At 51.8% G+C, this 25456-nt stretch overlaps 1 protein-coding gene across 1 annotated transcript in view; it reads right to left on the minus strand.

Moving 5' to 3' along the window:
- Flt4 (fms related receptor tyrosine kinase 4) overlaps positions 1–25244 on the minus strand; it is a 43523-nt gene extending 18279 nt beyond the window's left edge. The window contains exons 1-13 of the mRNA XM_045152741.1: positions 25160–25244; positions 10516–10612; positions 9892–10136; positions 9572–9684; positions 9284–9446; positions 8969–9108; positions 8516–8684; positions 8115–8232; positions 4829–4983; positions 4571–4733; positions 2548–2671; positions 1370–1478; positions 129–491 (exon numbers count right to left, since the gene is read on the minus strand). Coding sequence (XP_045008676.1) covers positions 129–491; positions 1370–1478; positions 2548–2671; positions 4571–4733; positions 4829–4983; positions 8115–8232; positions 8516–8684; positions 8969–9108; positions 9284–9446; positions 9572–9684; positions 9892–10136; positions 10516–10612; positions 25160–25217 — 2017 coding nt within the window. The 5' untranslated portion in view covers positions 25218–25244. The remainder of the gene's footprint in view (positions 1–128; positions 492–1369; positions 1479–2547; positions 2672–4570; positions 4734–4828; positions 4984–8114; positions 8233–8515; positions 8685–8968; positions 9109–9283; positions 9447–9571; positions 9685–9891; positions 10137–10515; positions 10613–25159) is intronic.
- Positions 25245–25456: the final 212 nt, after the last annotated feature.

The following is a 25456-nucleotide window of genomic DNA, read 5'->3' on the forward strand; positions in this document are numbered from 1 at the left end:
AGGCCCAGGCTGGAGAATGGACCATCTTGGAGCGTGTGGGGCCGCGTGCAAAGGCGGAAGCTGCACCGCCCTTTCCCCTGACTCCGCCCACCTGGCACGGCACACGGCGACCGCTTCGCCCACCTCACCCTGCACTGACAGGTACTTCTTGTGACAGTGCTTGTCCTGGCTGCGCCGGTCCTGCACCTCGCACACGTAGTCACCCTCGTGTTCGGGCGCCACTCGGGGGATGCTCAGGCTGAGTGTGGAGTGGCGCACCCCGGGCGCAGCCTCTTCTAGGCTGGCGGCCAGCGGAGTGGCAAACAGATGCACGTTCTTGCAGTCGAGCAGCAGCGGGTTCCCGTGAGCGTCGTGCAGCGTCGAGAGGTTGAGCCGGTACCAACGCAGATGCTCGTACGTGTAGTTGTCCGCCCGGCAGCTGAGACGCACAGACTGGCCCTCCAAAGGCTCCTCGGAAGGCTCCGATTCAATACTGAAGCCGTCGGGGATGGCTAAGGAGGGAAGAGGAACCCACGGACACCATCCCGAATTTTACTCACCTATCCAACTGCCGCAGTGCCTATTTCCCTACTAGGCTTTGAATTCACTCGCTTAAGGGTATGCATCATGTGTATCCATACTGCTCAGATCTCTTTCCTCTCCTTTTCTCACTGACCCCTGGAGCCCATGCTTGGAAGTCAGCCCTACTCCTGGCAGTTAGGTTTCTCCTATCTCTGACTCCCGGTTAAGCTAACCAGGGGGGCTGTAGCCACCTTTTCCAGAGCCCAGATCAACTTCCTTATAACCGGACTCACTGGGGTCTTCTGTGAAGTCCTCATTCTCTCTTGCTACTGACCATACCTTGCCAACTGCCTTTCCTTGTAACCGGTTTCCATAGCGCCACTCTGGATTTTCATCTCTCTTGTCAGGCTCTCCCTATCCCCAAGCATTCTCTCTGGATCCATACCTCGGGGCCCAGTGAGTGTCCCAACACTCATGTGCCACTTGGTTTCCAGAGGTCACCGACATTTGAAAATCGGAGTCAACCATTTAGACCTTTGCTATGAGGCAAAATGCTATGTGAACTACAGGGCTCCAGGTTGAGGAAGGGTGAAAGGGAGGTAGAACTAGGTGTAGCTGCAAGGTGCCGGAAGCCAAGCCTGGGGGAGAGAACCCCCAGGCTGAGGGCAGAGGGTGCCATTCCAGCCCACAGCACCAGCATCAACACCTAGTCTATGGGCTGATGATCCTTGAATTTATCCCTCTCACTCTGTCTCAGGGTTCCTATGGGCTGAGTGTTCCATGGGCATCATAAGCTCGGTGAGTTTAACCCTGGCAGCCAGGTGGAGTGAATCCCGCCCCCTCCACCCCGAACAATCTCTTTACTCACTGGTCACATAAAAGTAGATAAGCCTCTCGTCCTGGCCAACCTTGTTGAAGACAACACACTTGTACATGGCCGACACGTTGGCATCTTGGATCACCAGCTTGCTCACCGTCTGGTCAGAACACATTCTCCATTTCCTACTTGGACACCCCATTCAAGGAGGCTCCTGTGCCCACCAGTAATGGGGAAACTGAAGCTTTGACTACTGATAACCAAAGCCCAAGAGATAGGACCCAGAATGGTCAGGTAAGGTCCTTGTGCAGCAGAAAAGTGGCTCCCCAGAAAAGTCAAGGGATAATGCAGGGACAATGGCCTCAGTTGTAGCTGAAGTCAGAAGGTGGCTGATGGTAGGACCAGAGGGACCTGTTTGTGGCATGGCTCAGATTGTGGCCACATTGAAGGGTGAGGAGCCAGTCTCAGCCACTAGACCTGTCCTTGCAAGGGTTAAAATTCAAACTAGTCAGTCACATCAGGGGTCAGACCCTCCTGAGCTAGGATCAAGCTATGGCCTAAGGTTAGTATCTAGTCAACGTGTAATGTCTTTGCCATGTGCTTACAGGTAGTAGAGGAGGTATGTTGGGAGGGGGGTATCCCAGGATTCTAGAAAAATTCTCTCTGGGAGTAGAAAGCTCAGGAAGGGAGGAGAGAGGACCATAGACTCCACCTACCAGCCAAAGACATCCCCACCCCCACCTCAAGCCGGGCACTTCCTGGCCAGGCCTGGAACAGGAAGAGACTCTGGAGGTGTGTAGGAAAACAGGAAGTGACTGTAGGAAGTGGGTGCCTTTGTTCAGTCCCCCTCCCCCTCCTGGCCTCTTCTCTTCTGCATTGCCCCCAAGCTGGTCAGCGGCTCTACAGTCTTCTGTGGAGACCTGGTCAGCCCCCAGGTCCATCCTCTCCCTACCCTGGGACTTATGGGCAGATGAGGTCTCCTTCTCTATCTGAGTTTCCTTGTCTGGGAAGGCCTGGCCCCAACCCATACACAGTTAGGGAGACTGAAGCCCAGAGATGGCAAAAAAAAAAAAAAAAAAAAGAAAAAAAAAAAAAGAAAAAACTACACCTGGCTATGCTGTCCCTAGAGCTCTTCAGGCCAGGTAGAAACTGAACAAAGGCAGGAAGAAGTCCTCCCATCTTTCCTTCTCTTCCTTTCCTGACCACTCAGGGCCCAGGCTTGCCCATACCTTATTCTTCCCCTCCACAAACTCAGTCCAGGTGTCCAGGCTCTCAATAGGGTTCACAGCATCTTGCATGGTTACCTCCCTCCAGTCCCGGCACTGTGGCATGTGATCCCGCTGCTGTCGCCGGCTGCCAAAGACCAGAAGGGACAAGGGCAGATGAGGGACAGGAGCAGGGAGACTCAGGCTGGGGGTGAGGGGTCATGCCTTTGTCATTCTTAGCCACAGAGTTGAGAAGACTAGTCCTTAGGCCTATGGGGCATGAAGGGCTTTTGTTTCTGGAACATTGCTCAGCGCCAGACAGCACCACATTGTCTCACTCCTGCCACGTGTTTTCTTGCAGACTACACTGTGGGTGCATTTTTCCAGGGAGGGCGCACAGTTACCACTCTGATCTACTTCTCTCCTCTCCCTTGGGCATGAGGAAAGGGGAATGATCGAGGCTCCTGACTGCCCCTACCTGCAGGGCAGGGCGAGGACCCCAAGGCTCCATCATTTAACACAGAGCATAATGATGGCTCATCAGAGGGAGTGGATTTATCCATGTGATCTACAGGAGCCCTTTAAGAGGCTTGCACATCTCAGACCCACAGGCCATTCCTCATGAGCCTCCCCTCTCACTACACTACAGCCTCAGCCCTGGGCCATATGGAGGATTCCTGGCTTATGTCCCCTTTCCAGCCTGTGACAGCCTGTGAATCTCTTGCCAAATGGCAAATCTGGCTCTTCTTAATATACTTCACTGGCTTCCTAGTGCCTTCAACATCCCTGCCACCTCCATACCCTCTGCTCCTATCCCTTGCATGTTGAAATTGCCTCTGCCCAGAGTGCTCTCCAGGGCTCACCTGTCTCCACTACCCCCCTTTTATAAATCCCAGGTTGGCCTTGAATTGGCTATATAGCTGAGGATGACCATTAACTCCTGATCCTCCTGCCTCTTAAGTGCTGTGATACAGGTATGCACCACCATGTCTAGCTCTATTTGTCCTTTTGACACTGTGCTTGGTGTAGAGGATCATGGCTCAGCACCTGGTCAGGCTCTGTTGCTTGTAACTGTGACCCTGAGAAAGTTGTCTTCTTTCCTGATACTATTTCCTTATCTATAAGGAAGTGACTTTGAGCTTCATAGATAACATAAAGTGTGGGAGTATGTTTGGTTGTCCCAGGGTTCAGCATGTTTTATAAAACTGTTCCATGTCTGTCCTCTTGGTGGATGGAATCAGCCTTGGACTTGGAAGGAGATATCCTTTAGATTTCGATGGGTGATGCTTTGCACTGGATAGAGGCAGATGGGATGGATCCAGCCTGGCCTGCTATCATAAGATTAATACACAGGGAGAATGTGAGACTCGCTCAGGCAAGGTGAAGCCAGGGATTGACTAGGGCTAAATCAGTGAAATAATATTATGAAAATGTCCGTACTACCCAAAGACTTCTAGATTCAATGCAGTCCCTGGCAACATACTAATGACTTTCTTCATAGAAATAGAACAACAATCTTAAAATTTCCATGAAAATACAAAAGATGCCAAAGCAATCTTGAGCCAAAAGAACTGGCAGCTAGAAGCATCACACTGTCTGATTTCAAAGTCACAGTAACTGAAGCAGCAAGGTACTTCAAGAAAACAGACACCCAGACCAGTGGAAATAATAGTTAAAGAATAAGTGTACACATTGGCAGCGAAATGAGTTTTGATAAGGGTGCCACGAACACATACTGGAGAAAGAACAGTCGCCTCAGTATATAACAGTGGGAAAACTGAGTATCTACATGAAAATAATGAAAAATAGATCCCTGCCTTTCACCTAAAACAGATTAAAGATGTAAACATAAGAAAAATGCTTCATGATATTGGTCTGGACATAAAACTTTAGGCAACAAAAGCAAAGCTAGGTTTGAGTTTGGAGCAGGGTTCTGGGGAAGGGTGCAGGGATTCTAGATGGCAAGAGGGGCTGGAAACTGGGACTAACAAGGCAAGCTGGAGATGGGGTGGGCAGTTAGAGGAGAACAGGTAGAAGCCACACTCACAGGCTGCGCTGGGAAAACATCTTGCAGGGCGTCCAAGGCCTCCAATGCCACTGGACGCTGAGAGGCGGAGGCACCCCGTAGGCTGTGCACGTGAGGGCCTGGCGACTGTGGCGGGAGTAGATGCTGGGGGAAGAGGCCTCCTTCTCGTGGATGTGGGGGGGCACTAAGGGCACAGGCAGACAGCCAGTCAGCTGGTGCCCACCACCCACACCTGAGCCCCTGTCTGACCCATCCCTGCCCCACCCCTTGCCCCCATACCATTCACCACCAGCTCCAGGCTGATATTGCACTTCAGGCCAGCTGCAGAGTTCCACAGGGCGAGGGTGTACAGGCCCGCGCTAGCCTCAGTCACCTCTTTGAGTACCAGGGCGTGTGGACTGTGTCGTCCGGTCATTGCCTTTTTGTCCTTGTACCTGGCCAGGAAAAGAAATCCAGAGGCTGTGTGCACCCCACCCTAGCACTGTGCTGGCATTGCTAGTCCCTCCAAATAGAATGGTTCTAGGGCTCCCTTCAGTTACCAAAATCCCAAATTCTCACTCCAAAATTCATGGCTCAAGTCCCTTCTATAAAATAGCATAATATTTGTACATAATCTATAAGATCCTTTATATATGTTAATCTATCTCCAGATTATTTTTAATACTTAACATAAGTGTATGTATATAGGTATGATAGTAGTGTATTCAGGGATGACAAAACTATTATCTGTCCATGTTTGGTATAGACAAAAATTGTTTTTGTTTTTTCAGGTAGGGTGTCTGTCACTCTAGCCCAGGCTGACCTAGAATTGTAGTCTCAGGTTGGCCCCAAACTCACAGTGATCCTCCTACCTCAACCTCCTGAGTTCTGGGATTAAAAGTATGTACCATCATGTCTGACTTTTAAAAAAAATATTTTATTTATTTGCAAGTAGTGATAGAAGAGAGACAGAGAGAATAGGTATGTCAGGGTCTCCTGCCACTGCAAACAGACTCCAGATGCATATACCACTTTGTGCATCTGGCTTTATGTGGGTACTAGGGATTTGAACCCAGGCGGTTAGGTTTTATAGGCAAGTGCCTTAACTGCCAAGCCATATGTCTAGCCCTGACATAATTTTTTAAAATATTTTCCATCTATGATTACTTGGATATGTGGATGTAGAGCACACAGATATGAAGGGTTCACAAATGCTGAGTTTCAGCATCAGAGACTGTCCACAGTGCCCTCAGTGGACCCTTGTCGTCTTTCTCAACATCCACATAAAGGAGTGAAGGGATAGTTAAAAGAATACAGCATGTGGGGTAACTGGCTGGCTCTCTGAGCCTTGGCTTTGCTCTTGTGTGAGCTCTCCAAACACATGGCTTTCACAGGGTCAATACACTTACTACTACCTTACTTGGATGCTCTTTCTTGTAGATGGAAATTTGCACAGCTCCTTCCCTTCTTCACTAGGGTTAGGGTATTGGCTCTTCAAAGAATGCTGGTGCCTGGCCCTGTCTGCCCTGGCCCTGTCTCCATCTCACTGTTCTTCAGCCTACTGTCTTCTTGTCTTCTTTCCTTCCTCCTTCCTTCTTTTCACTTTCTTAATTCTGGAAACCAAACCCAGGGTCTTACATCCTCAGCAAATGTTCTCCCACTGAGCTGCACCTCCAGCCAGCACGCTGGTGCTGATACAGACGTCTGTTTGCATATGGGAGCCTCATGGAGACAGGAGCAGTCCGCTCCCTCTAGAACTCTGTTACATGTACAACTGGGTGCCTTGTACTCCACAGGCCAGCCTCCCTCTGTTCCTGACCTGGATTTCCTGAAGGGAGCTGTTGCCTCTGAGCCTGAGTGCCTGGCCATGTTGAATTTTTTTGCAACAGATTCTCCCAATCAGGCAAGCCCTTCTCGATGTGCTGAGCCACAAAGACTCCGTGGTATGGCCTGATAAAGGCACATATTTTGTCCAGAGGCCTAAGATGAAGAGGATGCAGGGATCCTGTTCTCAGCAATCAGGATTAGAGAGGGAAGTGACTTGCCTGGGACCTCAGAGCAGGGTAGGGCATGGGCAGAACCAAGGTTATGCCATCTGCATGACTGTGGCACAGAGGCTGCTAGAATCCAGGTCTGTGGTCATGGCAAGACCCCTTCACTGTCCCAAGACTCAGTATCTTCATCTGAAAACTGAGACAGTGCACTTGTAGGGTTGCAAGCCTCATTGAAAGAGCACCATCACCTTGCTGCACATACTGGGCACTTCAGAAGCCAAGGACAAGTCCGGTTGTCTGTCTACTCGACTGCTCGTCATTCACTGATTCAGAGTTCTTATATGATAATGCCACTTGAACAGTGGGCATTTGTGTAACTCTAATGACCACTAGTGTCCTGGAGTTGCTGGGCACTTATTGAAGACAGATGTTGGCTAAGAGGGAAGAGAAGGGCCAGATGTGGTGAACTGCCAAAAGCTGCCTGAGGATCAGGCTGAACACCAAATGCAGCAGAGCTGGCCGCCCACTGAGAGTACATTCAGTACCACTGACCTCAGGGGGCAGAGGACAGGGATCTGGTGTCTCAAGGAGCAGCACTTGTGTGAACAAGGTTGACAGCTGCATCATTACCATCAGGGCCTGTCCTCAAGGGCTCTGGCAGTATGCCACAAAGATGCATATTGACAGTCCAGGACCACTTGGCCCAGGGGCTAGGCATCCTGAACCATCCCATGAGAAGTTTGTTTCCAGTCTATGGCCAGAACAGGGTAATCCTAGCTGAGGACCCTTGGGGGCCACTGCTTGCCCTTGTACCAGAAAAAAATCTTGCTAGGAAGGAGGTGCCTCAAACTCAGAAGGGCAAGTCTTGTTTGGCTAGCTTGCATGTTTGCTCACTTGTACAACATGGATTCAAGCTGTAGTGGAATTTACCATGGTTGAGACACGTGGATGGCTCAGAGGATGAAAGAGTATTGAGGTGGGTGGTGCTGTGCCCTCCTAAACTATCACTAAGGGGCACCTATGTGTCCTGGGCACACCCTGCAGGAAAATCTAACTCTTAGCTTGCCTGCAACATCCTGAACAGTGGGTTTCTTTGCTTACTGCCACACAGCTTAGGGCTTGGCTCCATAAAATTCTGTCACACCCTGATGGCATCTCAAACCTCTAAATTGGAGAGACCAGAGACCCCTGTTGGAAGGCGGCCCAGAGAACCAAAGCCACTGTAGTGGGACAGGCCCTGAGTTTACTCAGCACTCAAGGGTCCAGCAGGCAGGGTCTAGGAGATGCTAAGAGGATGCAAGAAGCAGGTAGAGAAAGTCTGGCAATGCCCATCACAGCACACACACCAAAGATGGGCATTTAAGCCTTTCAGGGTTTAGCAGCTTCTGTGCTGAGCTTCCTCTGAGCTGAAATACTGAGTTATGTGCATGTCCTGTTCTACCTAGGGATCGGGGTACCAGCCCTGATATGCAAGGACATCTGAGACTCTGGGTTTAGGCTCTGATGGCAAAAAGCATTGCACTTCTCACTATTTGGGCAGTTTTGTGGTAAGCCTGGCTGAGAAGCAAGGAGAAGGTGTCCAGGGCTGTTACCATTGGAATTCCGGTGGGGGGTACGCTGCTAGCTTCACAGGCAATTTCACCATCTCATCACCTGCTGTGGCCTCCAGGATGGGTCCTTTGAGCCACTCCACACTGATGAAGGGCTTTTCTGCCAGACAGGAGGCATCAGTGTAAACCTGGGGATAATCCACCACTTCCCAGGGCTTCCTAGCTTCTCCTTGCAGACTAGGCTCACCCTGGTGTCCAGCCTGCAGAAGCTGGGCATGCCTTCCTCTCACAGCCATAGCATTCCCTCCCCTTTGGCAGGATTCCCACCGCTCAGGTGCAACATGACCTCTGACCCACATTCCCTAATTTCCCAGGTTTGCTCCATAATGGTAGGCCCACCCCAAGACACTTTGGGCACAGTGACCCTGGATACCAGGCCATACCATGCACAATGACCTCGGTGCTCTCCCGGAACCGCTGAATGCCATTGTTGGCCTCACATACGTAAGGGCCCAGGTCGTGCTGGCTGACATTGTGGATGGTCAGGATGCTGGAGAGCTCGGTATGAGTCTGCTGGGAGCGCCGCTCAGGTGCCCATCTACCCCGCTCTGCCTGCCGCACCCACGGAGAGCCTGGGGTCAGCAGGCAGGCTGTGGCAGACCCAACCCACGAAAGGCACAGAGCCCTACCCAGCCAGTGGTGGCTCTGGAAGCCCAGCCTCAGAATTTGCCTTGGGTGGAAAGTTCCCTAACACATGGGTTTCCTGACACTGGTTGAGTCTGCACCTCTTCCCTACAAGGGCCCAGTGTGTGCCAGGTACAGGTGGCATGGGCAGTGATGGTACTGGGGACAGGATAGCCACGGGGAGGAGGAAGAAGCCTAGCTATTGACATCACCTGCTTCCCCGGATAGTCCCAGTCGAAGGTGACACCCGAATTGAACTCAGCCCACACCGTGCAGTTCAGGACCAGCTTCTCTCCAACCAACAGCTCCAGGGACTTCTTGGGAAACAGCTGGATGTCATAGAGCTCATTGCCTGGTGACATATGTGCAGTGACTCCCGCGCCCCTCACAGGACAGTATTCAAGATGTGTACCAAGACCACCGGTGGCACTAGCAGTGACTGAGAACTGTAGGGCGGGGTGGGATGTCTGCCCTGTTCCTCCCAGTGCACCTCGGATGGCAGAGGATGTGGCAGTGAAAGCTCTTACCTGTGATATGCACAATGAATGGGTTGGAAAGGAAGTCCTGACCGGCCCATGTTGTCTCACACTGCAGGTACAGGGCATCACGCAGCAGTGGTGTGGGTACCCGCATACCCTGGCGGTCATCCCACACCACCTCCTGTCCATCAGGATGTAGCACTGTGCTTTGCTGGAGGGACACAGAGACTGTCAGTGCTTTGCTGCCCCTGTCCCTGGTCAGACAAGCAGCCATCTTTCCTAGGGATGGCACAGGAAGGTTAGATCCTTGGGTGGGAGTGAGGATGGGGATAATACCGAGCGCAGTGTGACGTTGAGGCCTGGGATGGATACTCGGCAGGGAACCCACATGAAGTCCTTCCTGTTGACCAGGAGCGTGCCAGCTTTGTTGATGAAGGGCTGCTCGAAGTCTGAGGAGAGGGAGCGGGAGTGGGGAAGGTCGGGCCAGGACTGGGAGGCGGCAGGGCAGTCCCAGGGGGCGGGGTTGTGCTGCTCCCGCTGCTGGCTGTTTGGAGCAGGATGAGCTTCCCTTCCCTGAGTGAGGTAGGCACAAGTACCAGACTCCCACTCTAGGGCCCTGCCCAAGTCTGGCCTTCTCACTCATCCTGTAGCCTCACCTCTCACAAACACATAAGTGCTGGCAGCCGTGGTGCCCTCAATGCGAGCCTTGATGTACTTGTAGTAGCAGTGGTAGCTGCCCGTGTTGTTGGCACGGGCCTCAGCCAGCAACAGAGCCTTGCAGTAGGGCCTAGCTTCTGTACCCTCGCAGTCTTGCGCTGCCCGCACATCCTCACCTTCCTTTCCCTCCATGGCCAGCACCTCCTGGGCTCCTGGCCAGGCCCACTCAAGGGGGTGCTGTCCCCTAGTAGAAGATGAGAGAAGTCAGTAGCACACTCCCTGAGAAGCCGAGAGCTTCACCTCATACAATCTTACCCCAAGGAAGGGAAAACCAGGGTTTGGGCTCATTGCCTAGAGCCATTGCCTGGCTCTCTGCCTGGCTCCTGGGATTGTTAGTGGCAGGCTGGCCTGCAAGGTAACTCAGGCCTTGGCCCATAGCTGGGGTTCCAGGGAGCTCTAAGAGGCTGGATCAGTGGGCCAGGGGCCACTGAAGGGTGGCTGGGCCTCTAGGCAGCCACATCCGAGGAGCTCCAGGCCTCTCTATCCTGGGGAGGATCAGCCTCCACATCTAGCCTTTGCCTTCCACAGCTTCCTTGGACTCCTAGATGAGAAGGGCCCAATACCTGCAGGAGATGGACAGGCTGTCTCCAGTGTCAATGATGTATGCCTCCTCTGTGATGTTCAGAGCTGGTGGTGTCATGGAATAGCCACTTGCCAAGCCTGGGAAGGAAACGAAGTTACTGTGTTGCTGGGTCATGAGGTATCATGTCAAGTCCCTCATTGTTCAGGCACTTTTTGGGATATTTATCCAGGATAGGGCCAGCCTGGTGGCTCTTGATTGGCATGGCTTTGTGAGCTCATGTACAGCCAGAGTAGCATCAGCCCCAAGGCTTCATGACAACCAGTAATCTTCATCACAAACTGACTCTTGCTCTGGCCAAGGTCACTTGTCCCCACCACAGACATGTCCCCCCTTACTAAGCACAGCCTCAGCTGAACCCTGACTGGGCCCCACCTCTGACTCCAAATGGCCTGAGCTGCCAGCATGAAGAAGGAGCCTGCAAATATCATCCACACTGAGAGAAGCTCAGAGTGTGGGACCCCACTGCTCTACCCAACACCCCTTCCTTACTACTTATGATGGTCCTATGTATCTCAGACCTTTCCCACATGCACACAGGTCTTGGCCTTTGCCCTCGTGCTGTGCCCATGACCTTACCCTTTCTCAGGTCCAAGGGAGTCTCCTCCCATCTGCACAGGTCCTGCCTGGCTGCCCTGCCTCTTCTGGGCTCCATCTGTCCAGGCCTTCCCCACACCCTCAGGCCTTCCCATGGCACTCTTTCTCAGATATACAAGTAAGCCTGCTTTACCTGGTTGAAGCCGCCTTTAGCAAGCCAAGACTAGACTGACTGGGGCTAGCACTCACCCCAGCCCTGCAGCCCACATCACTTTGTGCCCACCATCCTCCTCCCAGTGGGGTGCTGTGTATGTGTGCACAATGCATACTTGTGCACACATGTATGTGGTGTTTGCAGGCAGGTGGAGATCTTTGTGCACATCTTTGTACCTTTGTATCTGTGGGCCTGTGTGTGTGTGTGGATTTGCATGTCTCTGGGTGGCACATGTGGCTTGGGGAAGGGCATGAGGGAGGCTGTGAGCTCAAGCGTGCATGTTTGTGTATCTCTAGTATGTTCTCGTGTGCATGCACATGTACTGGGGGAGGGGGCGGTCTCAGTGGGAACCTGCCCTGAGGGAGGTCTGGGCCTGGAACTCTGGCAGATGCATCCTGCCAGAACCATCCTGAGACAACAGGAAGGGAGAATTGTGTGGCGGGAGGCCCAGGGCTGTGTCCTGGCCCTCTCCCCTAGTCCCTGTCCTTCTGGGGGAGGGGTGTGTACGCCTGCTCTCCAGCCCCCTGACCCTTCTATTACCACAAGCCCTTGGGGTTTGGAAAAGCAGTTCAGATGGTTTTGCTCCACAGTAAACCCTCGAGGTCCCAGAGTCTACTCTCTTGCAGCTACCGGGGTGGATGCAGCCTGAGGTACTCCCATCGTAGGTGACTCTACACATCACATCCTCAAAGGCACATGACCAAGTGGTATGGCACCAGGAAAACACACTCCACACACCAGTATCTCATTTCTTCGTCATGTGTACAACGGCCACCCCTCAGTACCCACTGGCTTCTTATTTTTTAATTATCTGGTCCTCTCACCCTCCAGCCAAACCCATGTAAGTACCACTGTACCAGGGGGTCAGAGCTGTAAAAACTTTATTGAATATGTAGACAGGGAACCTGAGGCCTCCAGCTAGACTGGGCTGTCTCCCAATGCAGGTGGCCACTCACTTGGCCAGCTGCTGCCAGTGACTGCTGTCCAGCCTTCACTACTGCACTTAGCTCCTTATACTAAGGCCAGCAGCCCTGCCTGACTAGGGTTCCTGAGGTGAGAGGTGACTGGACTGTAGCCTCCTTCTTCCTTGAATGAGTGGGCATTTGGTGTTGTTATGCCTGCCAACAGAGCCTGGGTGCTCAGAAGCCTTCTGCTGTATACTTCCTGGGGCTGCTAGAGAAAGCTCACAACTGACCCCCAACTCAGAGCAGTGAGGATCCAGGAAGTGCTCTCCAAAATGGTACCATGGAGCTGGGCTTTGAGGGACAAGTGGGGATTTTCCAAGCACTGGAAAGTGAGTAAGGCTATACTTGGCAGGAAACAACTGGTAAATGTGTGTGTTACAAGTGGATGGTGCTGTCATCTGACCTAAGGAGGAGGGGTGGAGTAACCGTGTCCTCCTGATAGTCCTGATGGAGGTCAAAGCTGAGGGTGAGATGCGGGATGTGAGGTGAGCCGCACTGGCAGTGTCCACCCACCTCAGCCCTATGCAGGAGAAAGGACACCCCTCTACCTCAGCCCTATGCAGGAGAAAGGACACACCCCCGCACAGGTGAGGCACCAGGTGCTAGGCTGGGCTCCTGTTCTCTATGGTGCATACTCCTGGCTATTGCCAACTGCAGAGCTGTGACAATTGTTCGCCCAGCTTCCTTTGGTGGCTCTTCTTTGCAGTTAAGATGTAGTAGAGAAACAGCTACTGCTGGCCATTCCCTGTCCTTTTCCTTTAGCTCCTAAGGGGAATAGGATCTCTCATCATATTCACAAAAGTCCAAGCCTTTACTTCACTAGTCTGCTCTGTGGCCTGTTTTATTCCTATTTCCTTCTCTCACAGGGATCTTGCTCTTTAGAGTCCAGTTCAATATGTCCCTTCCCTAAGGAGCAGCTACCACATCATTCAGCCTCCCACATCATCCTTCTTGGGGCTGCTGCTGTTAGAACACTAATCATACTTAATTGTGGTTTTCATCTTCCTAAGCTTTCAACAGGAGATGTGCAACAAAGCTTTTGGGAATGGACATTAGAATGGCTGAATGGACAATAGGTGGAAATAAGGACAGATGAATGATGGTTCATCAGATAAATAAATGGATGGGTGGGTGGTTGGGTGGATAATAGAAGGGTGCATGAATAGGAGAGGATGAATGGGTGGGTAGGTGAATAGAAAGGTGAGCGTACAGAAGGAGAGAGAGATGGAGGGAGCAGAGCATGTAGGAGCCTCCTCTCTATGCACACTGTACACTCAGAGGAGGCATCTATGTCACACTGTACTAAATGGGGCCATCCATCCTGTTCCTGTTTGCTTCTTCAAAGTGTGGCTATCTAAGGACACTGCCCTACATGCTACATGTCAAATAAAGAACTTCTTCTGTCTACCTCTCCTCTCTCTACCAGCCGTCATGCTTTTGATGGCATACCCACTCTCCAATAAAGCTGTCACCAGCTTCTCTCCTGCGAACTTCCTTTCCTTCTCTGCTGACTATAGTTCCTGGCTCACCAACCTCCACCCCACCCCAATTCCTGCCATTCTCCATGACTTCAACATCCACAAGGATGACTCATCACCACCCTCCTTTGCCTTTGAGATCCTTCTCTCCTCTCTTTCCCCCTCAGCCACTGGCTTCCAGGGACATACCATGATGATATCACCAGAAACAGCACCATCACTGAAGCCCCATCTTCCTATTTTCTCCTTTATTTCTTGCTCAGGTGTCTTCACCCACCACTGCCAAATCCTTCAGCCTAATCAAAAGTACCCACTATACCATCCTGCCCCATAGCCCCTCCTCCTGGTTCTACCTTTGTCCAAGTGCAGTGGTCCATCACTCTGATTGCTACTTTGTCTATAACTTTCCATTTCAGCCCCATAACATCATTGTCCTGGAGAAGCTCAACACTGAAGCATGAAGCCCTTCACACTGGCTATGCCACTCTGGCTCTTTTCCTGCTTTAAGCATACTCTCCTTAATGCAGCTCAGTATGTCTCCTTTGCCTTTTCTCTTAGCATCCACAAAGCAGAGCATCAGATGAAGACACTTCATTGTCCTTCATCTAAAACCAGCATCCACCTAAAGGAGCCTGTGACATTCCTGCTCCCAAATCAAACCATTAAGCTCATGACCCTAAATCCTTACACCTGAATCTCATGAATAACTCCTTTCTCTTCTGATCACCAGTCTTTCATTCTAGGTTACCTCCCATCTTCAAAACAAAGCAAAAGATTAAAAAAATTAACCTTGTACTATATTCTGGTTCATGCCTCCTTTCCTATTTCCCTCTGTAGCCAAAGTTTTTCTCATTGTCCCTCTCCTCTCACATTATCTTGTCAACTGTGGGGTGCTGTCTCCCACTTCTTGGTGACCTTCATGCCACAGATAAGGGGGGAAGTTGAGAGCACTTACAGACCCCTCTTGCCTACTATTAAACTGTTAATTCATCACTCTCCATTCCTTATGTTCTCTTTTCTTGGGGTCCAGGTAACCCCCACATCTTTACCTCCACATGGGGCCACTCTCCTCAATTCTTCCTGAGATATCCAGCTGTCTAGTGGACTTGGACCTTCCACAGACACCTAACTTCCATGCTCCTGAAGCTAAAGTCCAGACTATCTCCATCCCTGCCAAAGGCTCCATCTTTGACAGGCTTCATATCCCCAAGTGAGAATCACTGTGGATGGCCACCTCTCTCTCCCCCAAGCCCTCTGTCCATTATAAAGCCTAGCAGGCCTCTTGCATCCTAGGGTTAGTCCCCAACTGCCTGCCGGGAACCTGCCAGTGACATCTGTCCCAAAGTTACATTCAGGGCCTGTTCTTGCCTTCCTTCAGTTGTTAATAATACAAGGCCATATCACACTGATGCTTACATCCTGGGACTTCTCATTGAACTTCCCAGAAAACCCAAGCTCCTGACTGAGGTCTGGTCACTGCTCAGCTCTGCATAGCCTCAGAGTTCATGTTTGCCTCATGTTTATACCCTCCAGCCTCTGTAGCCTCCACATTGTTTTACAATATGCCATATTCCTTCCTAGTCTGTGGCCACATCTGTCCTCCCTCTACACTTGCTTTCCATGCTCCATATAACTTCTGCTTATATGAGGCTTCAGTTTTAAGATATGACTTCCACACCCTTACAAAACCCAACTTCCTGCTTCAGGATCCATCTAAGCTGAGTGGTTGTTCGTCTTATCCTTGCAGTAATAATTTGAAATTGTTTAAGTGATATATGTCTTTGTCCTCCACTAGCACAGTTCCAATGGTTAAGGACCAAGACCTCTTTTCTATCCTACCCCATGCATAGCCCAGCACCTGGAAAAATAAATATTTGCTGAATGATTAAATCGACGGGTGGGTGGATGTACTGACAGATGGAAAAAAGGTGTAGGGACAGATAGGTGGGCAAAATGATAGACTAACAGGCAAGTAGATGGATGAATGGATTGGTGAATGGCTTGAAGGACATGGTTGGGTAGGTGAATAGTTGTGGCTAGATGGATGGATAAATGGATGGATGGACATATGGCTAAACAAATCTCTGAGGTCTTCCTTTGGGTTGAAGCTGTGTTAAACTCTGTTCTTCCTTTGTAAAAGGGCATCCCATTTTGAATAAAGGGAGAACCCCAGATTTCTCAGCAGCTGGGCAAATTTGGACCTGAGGGATGCCTTGTGCAGAGGTTTTGTGACTGCCCAGCCCCCACATGCATGTCTGAAGAGGGCGCATCCTTCCTGCCAGGCTGTTGTCTGTCTCCACTGTCCTTCCTTTCCCGCAGCAGGAAGTGCTGTCATCCTGGCTTCTGCTGCACTCCCCCTGTCTTCCTGTTCCTGGCCCAGGAACTGGCTTCTTCCTTCCCCGGGCCAGCCAGGCCCTGGCTCCCGAGTCCACAGCACAGCAGTTGGGGCAGGCGCCAGTCCGAGGTCAAGGAGGCCAGAGTGCACAGCTCCCCTTCCCTGTGCTGTCGGCAGGCCTGGGACACCCTGCCGTCTTGGGCCACAGGGAGCCTGGCGTCAGCCTCAGGCAGGTTAGACTGTGGGAGCATATGTGGGTGGTGCAGCCTTCCTGGCTGAAGGGCAGGCAGGTGGTGCGAGAAGCACAGGATTGAATGTACTAAGCGCCAGGCAGGCAGCAGATAGCGGGACAAGTCATCACTGGCTCGCTTGGTCCTCACAATAGCCTGGGAGGGAGAGGGGACCCTGCATCTCTTTAGCAGTAAGGACACTGCCTGGGCAGCACTTGTAGGGAGGCCAGGTATGGCGGAGCCTAGACACATCTCTGCCTTGGAAGCAAAGACAGTGGGCAGTCACAGGTGCTCAACCTAGAACCTGGAAGCTCTCCATCTTCTGGAGCCTACACCTGATGCTTCAGAGAATCTCCCCTCCCCCCAGACAGAAAAGCCTATGCAGAAAGCTGGATGCATCCTGATCCTCCAGCTGCAACCTCACCCTTTTCTGAGGCATGGTCTTCAATTTAGCCCATGATCTAGTTTACACAGACCATTTTTTAATTTTCCTTTCTTTCTCCCCACTTCCTTCTTTCTCCTCCTCCTCTATTTTTGTTTTTTGAGACACAGTCTCAGGTAGCCAAGGTTGGCCTCAAACTCTTAATCCCCCTGCCTCAGTCTCCTAAATGCTGGGATTACAGTGTGTGCTGGTACACCTGGCTAAGACCATTTTTCAAAAGCGTCTCTTCTAATAAACTGAGGGAAGTTCAAGCAAACATAGGCAGAACTTCAGGGAGACAGTGAGGTTTACTCCCATCCCATGAATATCTCTGGGCTAGGTGTTTCCCCAAACCCTATCCATGTGGTCTCAGTAAGACGATGTTAAGGACACATGCATGGTGCACAAAGCAAGGGACATGGGACATATAGCTTTGGAACCAAGGAAAGAAGCAGTAATGTCCTCAATGAATGTAAGCTGGAGCTATACTGGATCTCCACAGGGCAAAAAGTCTTGGTCTTCTTTGCAGGGCAGGGTTGAGGGCTGGGCTAAAAAGGTTTCTGGGGAGCTGCTGCTATACTGATCTCTAAGTCAGTGGGGATAGTCAAGCTCAGGTCCTAGAATGAGGGTCAAGGGGAGCTGGTCTTAGAGCGAGGGGTCACCTAGTGTTTCTTTGCAGCTTCTCTCCACCTTTACCATAACATCTTTCTGTTCTTTCTCTCTTGTTACCACCTGATCATTGGGGCCCCTGCCTCCCCGCTCTGTAGCAGCCCCTTTCCTGGTCTCTAAACCACCCCTGTGCACAGAGGGGCATTGTGGCTTCAGGACCCCTCTTCTGACTTCTGGGCCTAGCTGCTAGTGTGACAGGTGTGCTTCCAATTTTCTGGCTGGTTACATCACTCCACATTCCTGCTGAGACCAGGTGTATGCCAACCCCCTGCGGGGCCTCAGGCTGTGTCCTCGGTCCTCCTGGCCATCAGTGTTTGGAGAATTGTCACTTCTGCTTCAAGGCATCCACAGTATCCCTGATGACTGAAGCTAAGAATGATATTGCCTGCACTCCAGCCCTGACTGGAGCACAGGGCGAGTATGTGTCACCCTGTGGCTCTTGGAGCTAGGAAGTTATCAGCTCAAGGCTGGGTCCCCAGGTCCCGCTAGCTGGTACAGAATGACATCAGAATCCCTGGCCTGTCCTTCTGGGTCTGGGTCACCTTACATAGTACCTTCTTTAACCATTTATATGCCCAGGAGTGGAATGGCTGCGTCATGTGGTCATTCACTTCTTAGCTTTTAGAGGAACCTCCACTGGTTTCCATAGAGGCAGCACCAGCTTACATCCTGCCAACACTGAATGAGGGGCCTCTCTCCCTACATCCTCACTAGCATTTATTGTCATTTCTTTTCTTTCTTTTTTTTTCTTTTCTTTTCTTTTTTTTTCGAGGTAAGGTCTTGCACTAGCCCAGACTGACCTGGAATTCACTAAGTAGTTTCAGGGTGGCCTCGAACTCTCAGTGACCCTCCTATTTCAGCCTCCTGAGTGCTGGCATTAAAGGTGTGTGTCCCTACTGCCCAACTGTCATTCGTTTTCTTTCTTTCTTTTTTTTTAAATATTTTGTTCAATTTTTATTTATTTATTTGAGAGTGACAGACAGAGAGAAAGACAGATAGAGGGAGAGAGAGAGAATGGGAGAGCCAGGGCTTCCAGCCACTGCAAACGAACTCCAGACGCATGCGCCCCCTTGTGCATCTGGCTAACGTGGGACCTGGGGAACCGAGCCTCGAACCGGGGTCCTTAGGCTTCACAGGCAAGTGCTTAACCGCTAAGCCATCTCTCCAGCCCTCATTCGTTTTCTTGATGATAAACTGCGGCAAGCTAAAAGTTCCAGGTAGTTTTAATTTGCATTTAAAAAAATATCTGTTGGGTAATTTTTTTGAGAACTGTCTATTTTGTTAGGCTATTAAAAAAATTGTTTATTTATTTGAGTACAACAGACAGAGAAAGAGGCAGAGAGAGAGAGAATGAATGGGTACCCAAGAGCCTCCAGCCACTGCAAACAAACTCCAGATGCATGCGCTACCTTCTGCATTTGGCTTACGTGGGTACCAGGGAATCGAGCCTTGAACCGGGGTCCTTAGGCTTCACAGGCAAGTTCTTAATTGCTAAGTGCTTAATCGCTAAGCCATCTCTCCAGCCCAGGATATTTTTGTGATTGGAATTTTTGCCTTATATGGGGTAAGGAGTGGAGAGAGCATGAAGTTTAAAGTTTAAGCAACATGACTGAGGGGAGCCTCACTAAAACCTTTTTTTTTTTTTTAATTTTATTTATTTGAGAGTGACGGACACAGAGAGAAAGACAGATAGAGGGAGAGAGAGAATGGGCGCGCCCAGGGCTTCCAGCCTCTGCAAACGAACTCCAGACGCGTGCGCCCCCCTGTGCATCTGGCTAACGTGGGACCTGGGGAACCGAGCCTCGAACCGGGGTCCTTAGGCTTCACAGGCAAGCGCTTAACCGCTAAGCCATCTCTCCAGCCCACTAAAACCTTTTTATAATCAATGACTCTGGAAAACAGTGACCTCTGTCAGTCCTGCCCATGTGACATACATTCTAGGAAGTTGTGCCCAGGAAGACATAGGTGGCCATGTTGCAGATAACATGCAAGCATCTTTCTTCCACCAACCCTGGAGACAATGCTGTTCCTCTCCCACCCCCAGGGTGGCTGTCTGAGTGATGGCATTCTTGACCTTACTCATCTCCCATAGCTAAGGGTCCATACCACACTCCCTCTTAGAGCTGAAGTAAGCTTTGCAGACTTGAATAGAAACTGGCTGGCCCAAGAGGAGGGCAACAGGAAGCACCAGGTCCCGACAACATTCAACTCCTTGCCATGCTGACAGCAAGCTTGGCACTCAATGTTCAGACACCTTGCAGGGTCATCTTCTGGTCACAGACCCTCTGGACATTCTGGAGTAGATCCCTTTACATTCTCCCTCCTTTACACTTCACTGTCTGGACAGCCTCAGTGTACCTCCTGAACATTGGCCAACATCTTCTCGTGGTCAGAAGACCTTTTGGATCATAATTCCCTCTCAGACCTTAAACTATCCTATGCCTCCCTGCTGATTGAGTGGAATCTGAATGCCATTGACTTTCCTGTCGATCACCCAGTCCTTTCCCCGCTCTGGAGACTGGTCTCCCCATGCCACTTATTTAGGGTAATCTCTCCTCCAGGGTAACACACAGAGGCCCCCTCCAACAGGACTCCTGTACTTTTCTACAGCTTCTAGACAATTTGTTAGTTCAAGGTTGAGGGCTTTTGCTTGTCTTTCTTTTGTGACATCTTGAGCGTTGACTTGGACTTGGAATTATTAACCCATGAGTGGCTTTGGGGAATCTAAAGAATAAGGAAAACAACACATGACATGTGCACAGGTCCACGTAGGAGAGACATGCAGCAAGCTGGGCATAGAGGGGAAAGAGGATATCTACCACTGTTTGGGGCATGCTGGGACATTAAGGCACAAACAGGGGGAAAGAGGATACCTACCCCTGCTTGGGATATGCTAGTACATCAAGACAACAATGATTTAGAACTGGTCAGAAAGTTAGCATCCCACCTGCCCACCTCTATGACTTTCTCATCTGCCATGCTTGCCCCTTATTTTCTTGATTCCCATGTAATCTGGGACCAGAATCCGATGTGTGTCACCTTCTTATTATAATCAATTCACCCCAGCATCTAGCATTCAATGAACCATTTCACCCTTCCGTCCTTAATTTCCTAATCTTCAAAATGGGCACAATGATGCATGTGCCACAAAGTTAAGCCCACTACAGACCCTGAGGAGAAGCAGTCTAATGAATCATTACATATTTATATGCTGAGGTGTAGCTCACTTCTAGATACTCAAAGTGTGTGTGTGTGTGTGTGTGTGTGTGTGCGTGTACGCTTAATACAAATGAACACACACAGCTTAATACAAATGAACCTCTACTTGGCAGAAGAAACTAGGGAATCAGGTGCTCTGGGCTTCCTCTCAGCCAATCTAAATAACTGGGTCTGTGCTCCTGAGCACCTGGTGAATGGGAATGAGGTCCCACCCAGCCTTCTGGATCCCTGAGTGCTCCACCCTAGTGGATCCCTGTGTTAGAGCAGCACCATCTTCTCCTTGGAGCTCCCAACAGCCTCTTCAGGGGAGTGACTAGGAGAGGGATGTGTCAGGCTAGGGCTGCAGTGGGGGCAGGCTAGGTGCCTATGGGACTATGGTCACCCTTAGACTCCAGAAGGAAGGGTCCATTCCATGAGCAAAAGAAAGTAGCACTTATTTTTTGGTGGGGAGTCACGGAGAATTCAGATCTGTTATTTCAGAGTGGTCCCTTGGGAGAGCCTAAAGGTAGACTTCAGGAAGGGGCAGAAGTTAGGAGGAGTGTTGAGGCTGCGAGTGCAGGCTGCTATGGCAACCCATAGGGATGCTGAGGGAGCGGAGGGGACCATAGTAGATAGAACTTCCAGCACAGGGCAGCTGTGGTGAAGCCAGCTGTGCCAGGCAGTTGCCCTGGCCTCCCCAGGGTCAAGGCTGTGCTCAGCGGCTGGCAGGACAAGCCCTGTTATCAGACAGCCCAGCTGGCTTAGAGGTGGCCCCCCAGTGTTGCTAAATCGGGGCCACCCGCTCCTGCCGCAGGAAGAGGGAAATGCCGGCAGGATGTCCTCTTCTGTGGCCGACAAGTCCTTTCCCATGAACCCCTGCTGACCTTGCTGGCCACGTGGCAGGGGCTCCCCCACTTGCCACCCAGGCCTGGCCACCAGGGAAGGGGAGGTGGGAGAGGAAGCAAGGGTGGAAGGTGTCTCTACTATTGGCACTTCCCAGTCAGGCAGGGCAGGCGACCTGAGCCTCCTTTCGCAATGAATACCCGTACTTTCCTGCTCCTAGACTTGTCTCCTCGAACTGACCGGAAAACCAAGATCCCAGAGGAAACCAATGTCTGAAAAGGATGGAAACTCAGGAATCCCTGGCTCCAGCTGGGGTATGCCAGCTGCTACTCCATCAGAGATCACTCTAGGAAATGTGAGAGGTTCTTCGGACTCCTTTCCCTCCCCACCTTTCACTCCCAGGGGCTTCTTGGAAATCTATGGAGCATAAGCAAGGCCCTGGTGGAGAGACATCTGTACCATCCAAGATAATATCCAAAAAGCAAGCAAAAGGGTATAAACTAGACAAAGAGACACACTTCCCTCCTCACACAGAGCTTCCCCCTGCTACAGTACAACCAGGTGCTCCCAACTTTTCTTCTTCTGTATCTGACCTGCTCTTGAGGGAAGTCTCCGGGGCCCATGCTTCTTCTCACTGGTTTCCCCGTCCAGAGATCTCCTGATAGATGATCTGATGACCCAACATGTTTGCGTAAGGCACAGTCCTAGTGATCCTCCCTCTCTTTCCACTTCCTCAGGTACCAATGATAAGTGCGTGCATCTCCTTGCAGTTGCCTGAACAGCCATTGATTGCTACTGGCTCAAATCACCTCTCTTGCCACTTTCACCTCACCTCCACCCCAGGCTCTAGCCTCATCTAAACACTCACTTGTCACCATACACCACCTGGGTGTTCCTAACTCTGGGCCTTTGAGGGGATTTCTTATCCTGCCAGGAATTCTCTTTCCTGGCATACTGAAGACCTCTCCCAAGCCTCCTTGATGGAAGAGACACTGCCTTCCTATGCAGCCTATAGCCAACAGCTGGATCTCACTTGGGCCACTGGGCACTTGCTCCCCTAGTGACAAACACCTGATACCATATCAGTGTTTCTTCCAGTCTGACCTGGAGAAACCTCTGCAGAATGGGACTACATAGGCACCGTGGCAGGTGGCTTGCACAAAGCTGCAATCTCTTACTCTGGCAAACTTGTGCCACCCTGTCGCAAGCTTGGCTCTGTGGAAGAATCAAGGCCCCTTCCACCACACTGTGCCACAGGAATGGAAACAGAAGTGGGGCTTGCATTAGTGCGCCAGAGCTCTGAGCGAGGCCCAGAAGGCCCTGGCACGTAGAGGCCAGACCCCACATCCTCCAGCTCTGCCTGCTCACTCTCCCTTGGACCTGTCAGTCCTAGCATAAGGAAAGGTGGCCATGTGTGACTTAGGACATGAGAAGGCAGAATATCTTCAGGCCAAGCCAATCCAGATACCTAGCAGTGTCATGCTCTCTCTGTGTGTCCCCAGCTGGCTATCCTCTAGGTTAAGCTCTGAAATTAAGTTTCCTGGACATGCTACCTGACATCTGTCTTCTTCACAGGGACATAGCTGGTTTTAGACTATGGAGACCAGATGGGGGTACTGGGTCTTAAAGTCCAGCCCAAGCCCACACAGCCCTTCAGCAGTTTACCTGTCTGCTTTCTGCAATATATGGGGGAAATTAAGATACAGGAAGGGGAAAGGAGGGCCCAGGTCACACAGTGAAGACATAGGCGCACAATCAGGACAAACATGTAATTCTGCCACCTGAGAGAAGACTTCTCACCTGCATTTTACTCTGCTTTCCTGAGGCTTCTCTTCTCTTAGGACTTGTTCTTTTTGCTTGCAGCACTCTACTGCTGTGTCATACCCCTAGCCGAACTCAAGGGCTCATATTCCCAGGCCAGGCTGGGGGCTGAAAGCTCAGGGTACCCTCCCACCCAGCAGGGTGTGGAGTGAGGCACAGGGCTCAGGAAGACATGGTTCCGGACTCCATTGGTACTCCCCTCTCCGCCAAATCCACGGCCAGCCTAAGATACACTATCTAACTACCACCTCTGCTCTCCTTCATCACCCAATGTAGTCAGAGTCATGGGTATTGCTGCACGTGGCATCACTTCCCCTCACTCCTCCACCTCCTGCTGGCCTCTCCTGGACCTCCACATGCACGTGGGTATTCTTCTCTCTCTTAAAGTCTCCTTCCTCTTGGGCCTCGTATCCTTAGGATTCCCTCCGGGTATGAGGGAATGGGACTTCTACACTGCTTCCTTTCCAGCTACTCAGCCCAAACTCTCTCCTGAGCCTCTTATTTAGCCATATCTGATGACTTCTAAGTAGGAAGATCTCATTCCTCTTCTCTGTGGTCCAATCAGTGCTCCATTCCTTCTACTGACTTAGTCACTCACAAACACTCTGAGCGACTGTGAAAACCTGGTCATGGGCTCCATCACTCCCACCAACATAATCACTCACAAACACCCTGAGCAACTGTGAAAGCCTGGTCACCATCACTTCCACCCGCATAGTCACTCACACTCTAAGCAATTGTGAAAGCCTGGTAATGGACTGGGTGTAGGGAGCAAGACATACCCTGAGGAACACCCCTGATCGCACGTGCCCAGAGGCCCAGCTGTCCTTCCCAGTCTAAGCCCAAGTTGAGCCACACTTCCATCAACCTCCCTGTCTCTGAGGCAAAAAGCAGGGCTCTGATATCCCAGAACTCTGCATAGACTAGCTCCCTCCCTCCCTCCCTGCTGCTGAGGACCATGGAAGGAACATGCGTTTTCCCAGGTGTAAACTGGGGATCACACTCTGTGAGAATTAAGACATGAAGAATGCATCGCAGTACTCAACTTCAATAGAGTGTGAATATGTTGGTGTCTGTCTTCCCCTGAAAACCTCGGGCCCTCCTCCCTCAAACAACAGGGCTCGGGGATGCCCCCTCCACCCTAGATTTCCAGAGGCAGTGGATCTTGAGTGAACTCCCAGCTCTTCCTCTTATCCGTGGTGGTTCCTTTCTGGCATTCCTTCAACCCTTGAGCTCCCTCACTGGTCTCTAATTGCACCAGATTTCTTCCCAACAAACTTGAACCTGACAGTCCCTGATCCTAAGACCCTGGGTGGTGGCCTCTGCCTTATGGTCCATGGCCTCCAAGGCTTCTGTGCCCATTGACCCAAGAATCCTAGCTTTTCACTTCGGAGATGCGGATTGTTCCCAACTTTCGAACTCAAGATTTGTCTTAGGTTCCAACCCATATCACTTTGGACCTCGCGCTTCTCCCCATCTCCCCATTCCCTGCACGATCCTGAGGGCCACCCTTCCCTGGCGCCCTCTGGGGGACCTCCGTGACAGGCTTCGGGAAGTGCGCACCCAAGTTGAGGTCGGGCGGGGATGGTCGTCTTGGTTTGGGGGAAATGATCCCGAGCGCAGGCCGACGGGGACGGAGAGGCGCTGCGCCTGCCTCCGAGGGGAATCGAGTAGGGAACGGAAGCATCCCGGCTGGGGGTGCCGCCTCCTAAGGCCGGGCTTCGGGGCGACGCCGCAGAGGGTGGCCCCAAGCCTGGGCCCCGGAGAGTGACCGCACAGCCTAGTCGCAGCCCCGCCAGCTAGCCCGCGACCCGCTGTAGTCTCGGCGCGCTCCGCCCCAGCCGCCCGCTCCTGGCTGGCCCGTCGCGGTCGGTCGGGTCTCACCCCAGGCTCCGGCGCGGGGCCGCGGCGCTCACCGTGCAGGAGTCCGAGGCAGAGCCATAGGCGCAGACAGCGCGCGGCGCCCCGCTGCATCTCCGGCCGCTGCGCCTCGGTGGGACCTGCGCGGCGGCCGCGGCGGGGCAGGATGGAGGGCGCGCTCGGGGCGGGCCGGGCCGGGCCGGGGCGGGGCGGGGCGGGAGGAGGGCCGGTCTCAGACCGCCTCTCACCCCCGCCCCGCAAGGTGGTCCCTCCCAGCCCCCCGGAGCAGCCAGGAAGCTCACAGGTAAGGCTTGCTCCGCCAGCGCTTGGTAGAGGTCTCAGCGCTGACAGGA

This window comes from Jaculus jaculus, chromosome 6 (assembly GCF_020740685.1).
Source record: "Jaculus jaculus isolate mJacJac1 chromosome 6, mJacJac1.mat.Y.cur, whole genome shotgun sequence".
In the NCBI taxonomy this organism is placed as follows: Eukaryota; Metazoa; Chordata; class Mammalia; order Rodentia; family Dipodidae; genus Jaculus; species Jaculus jaculus.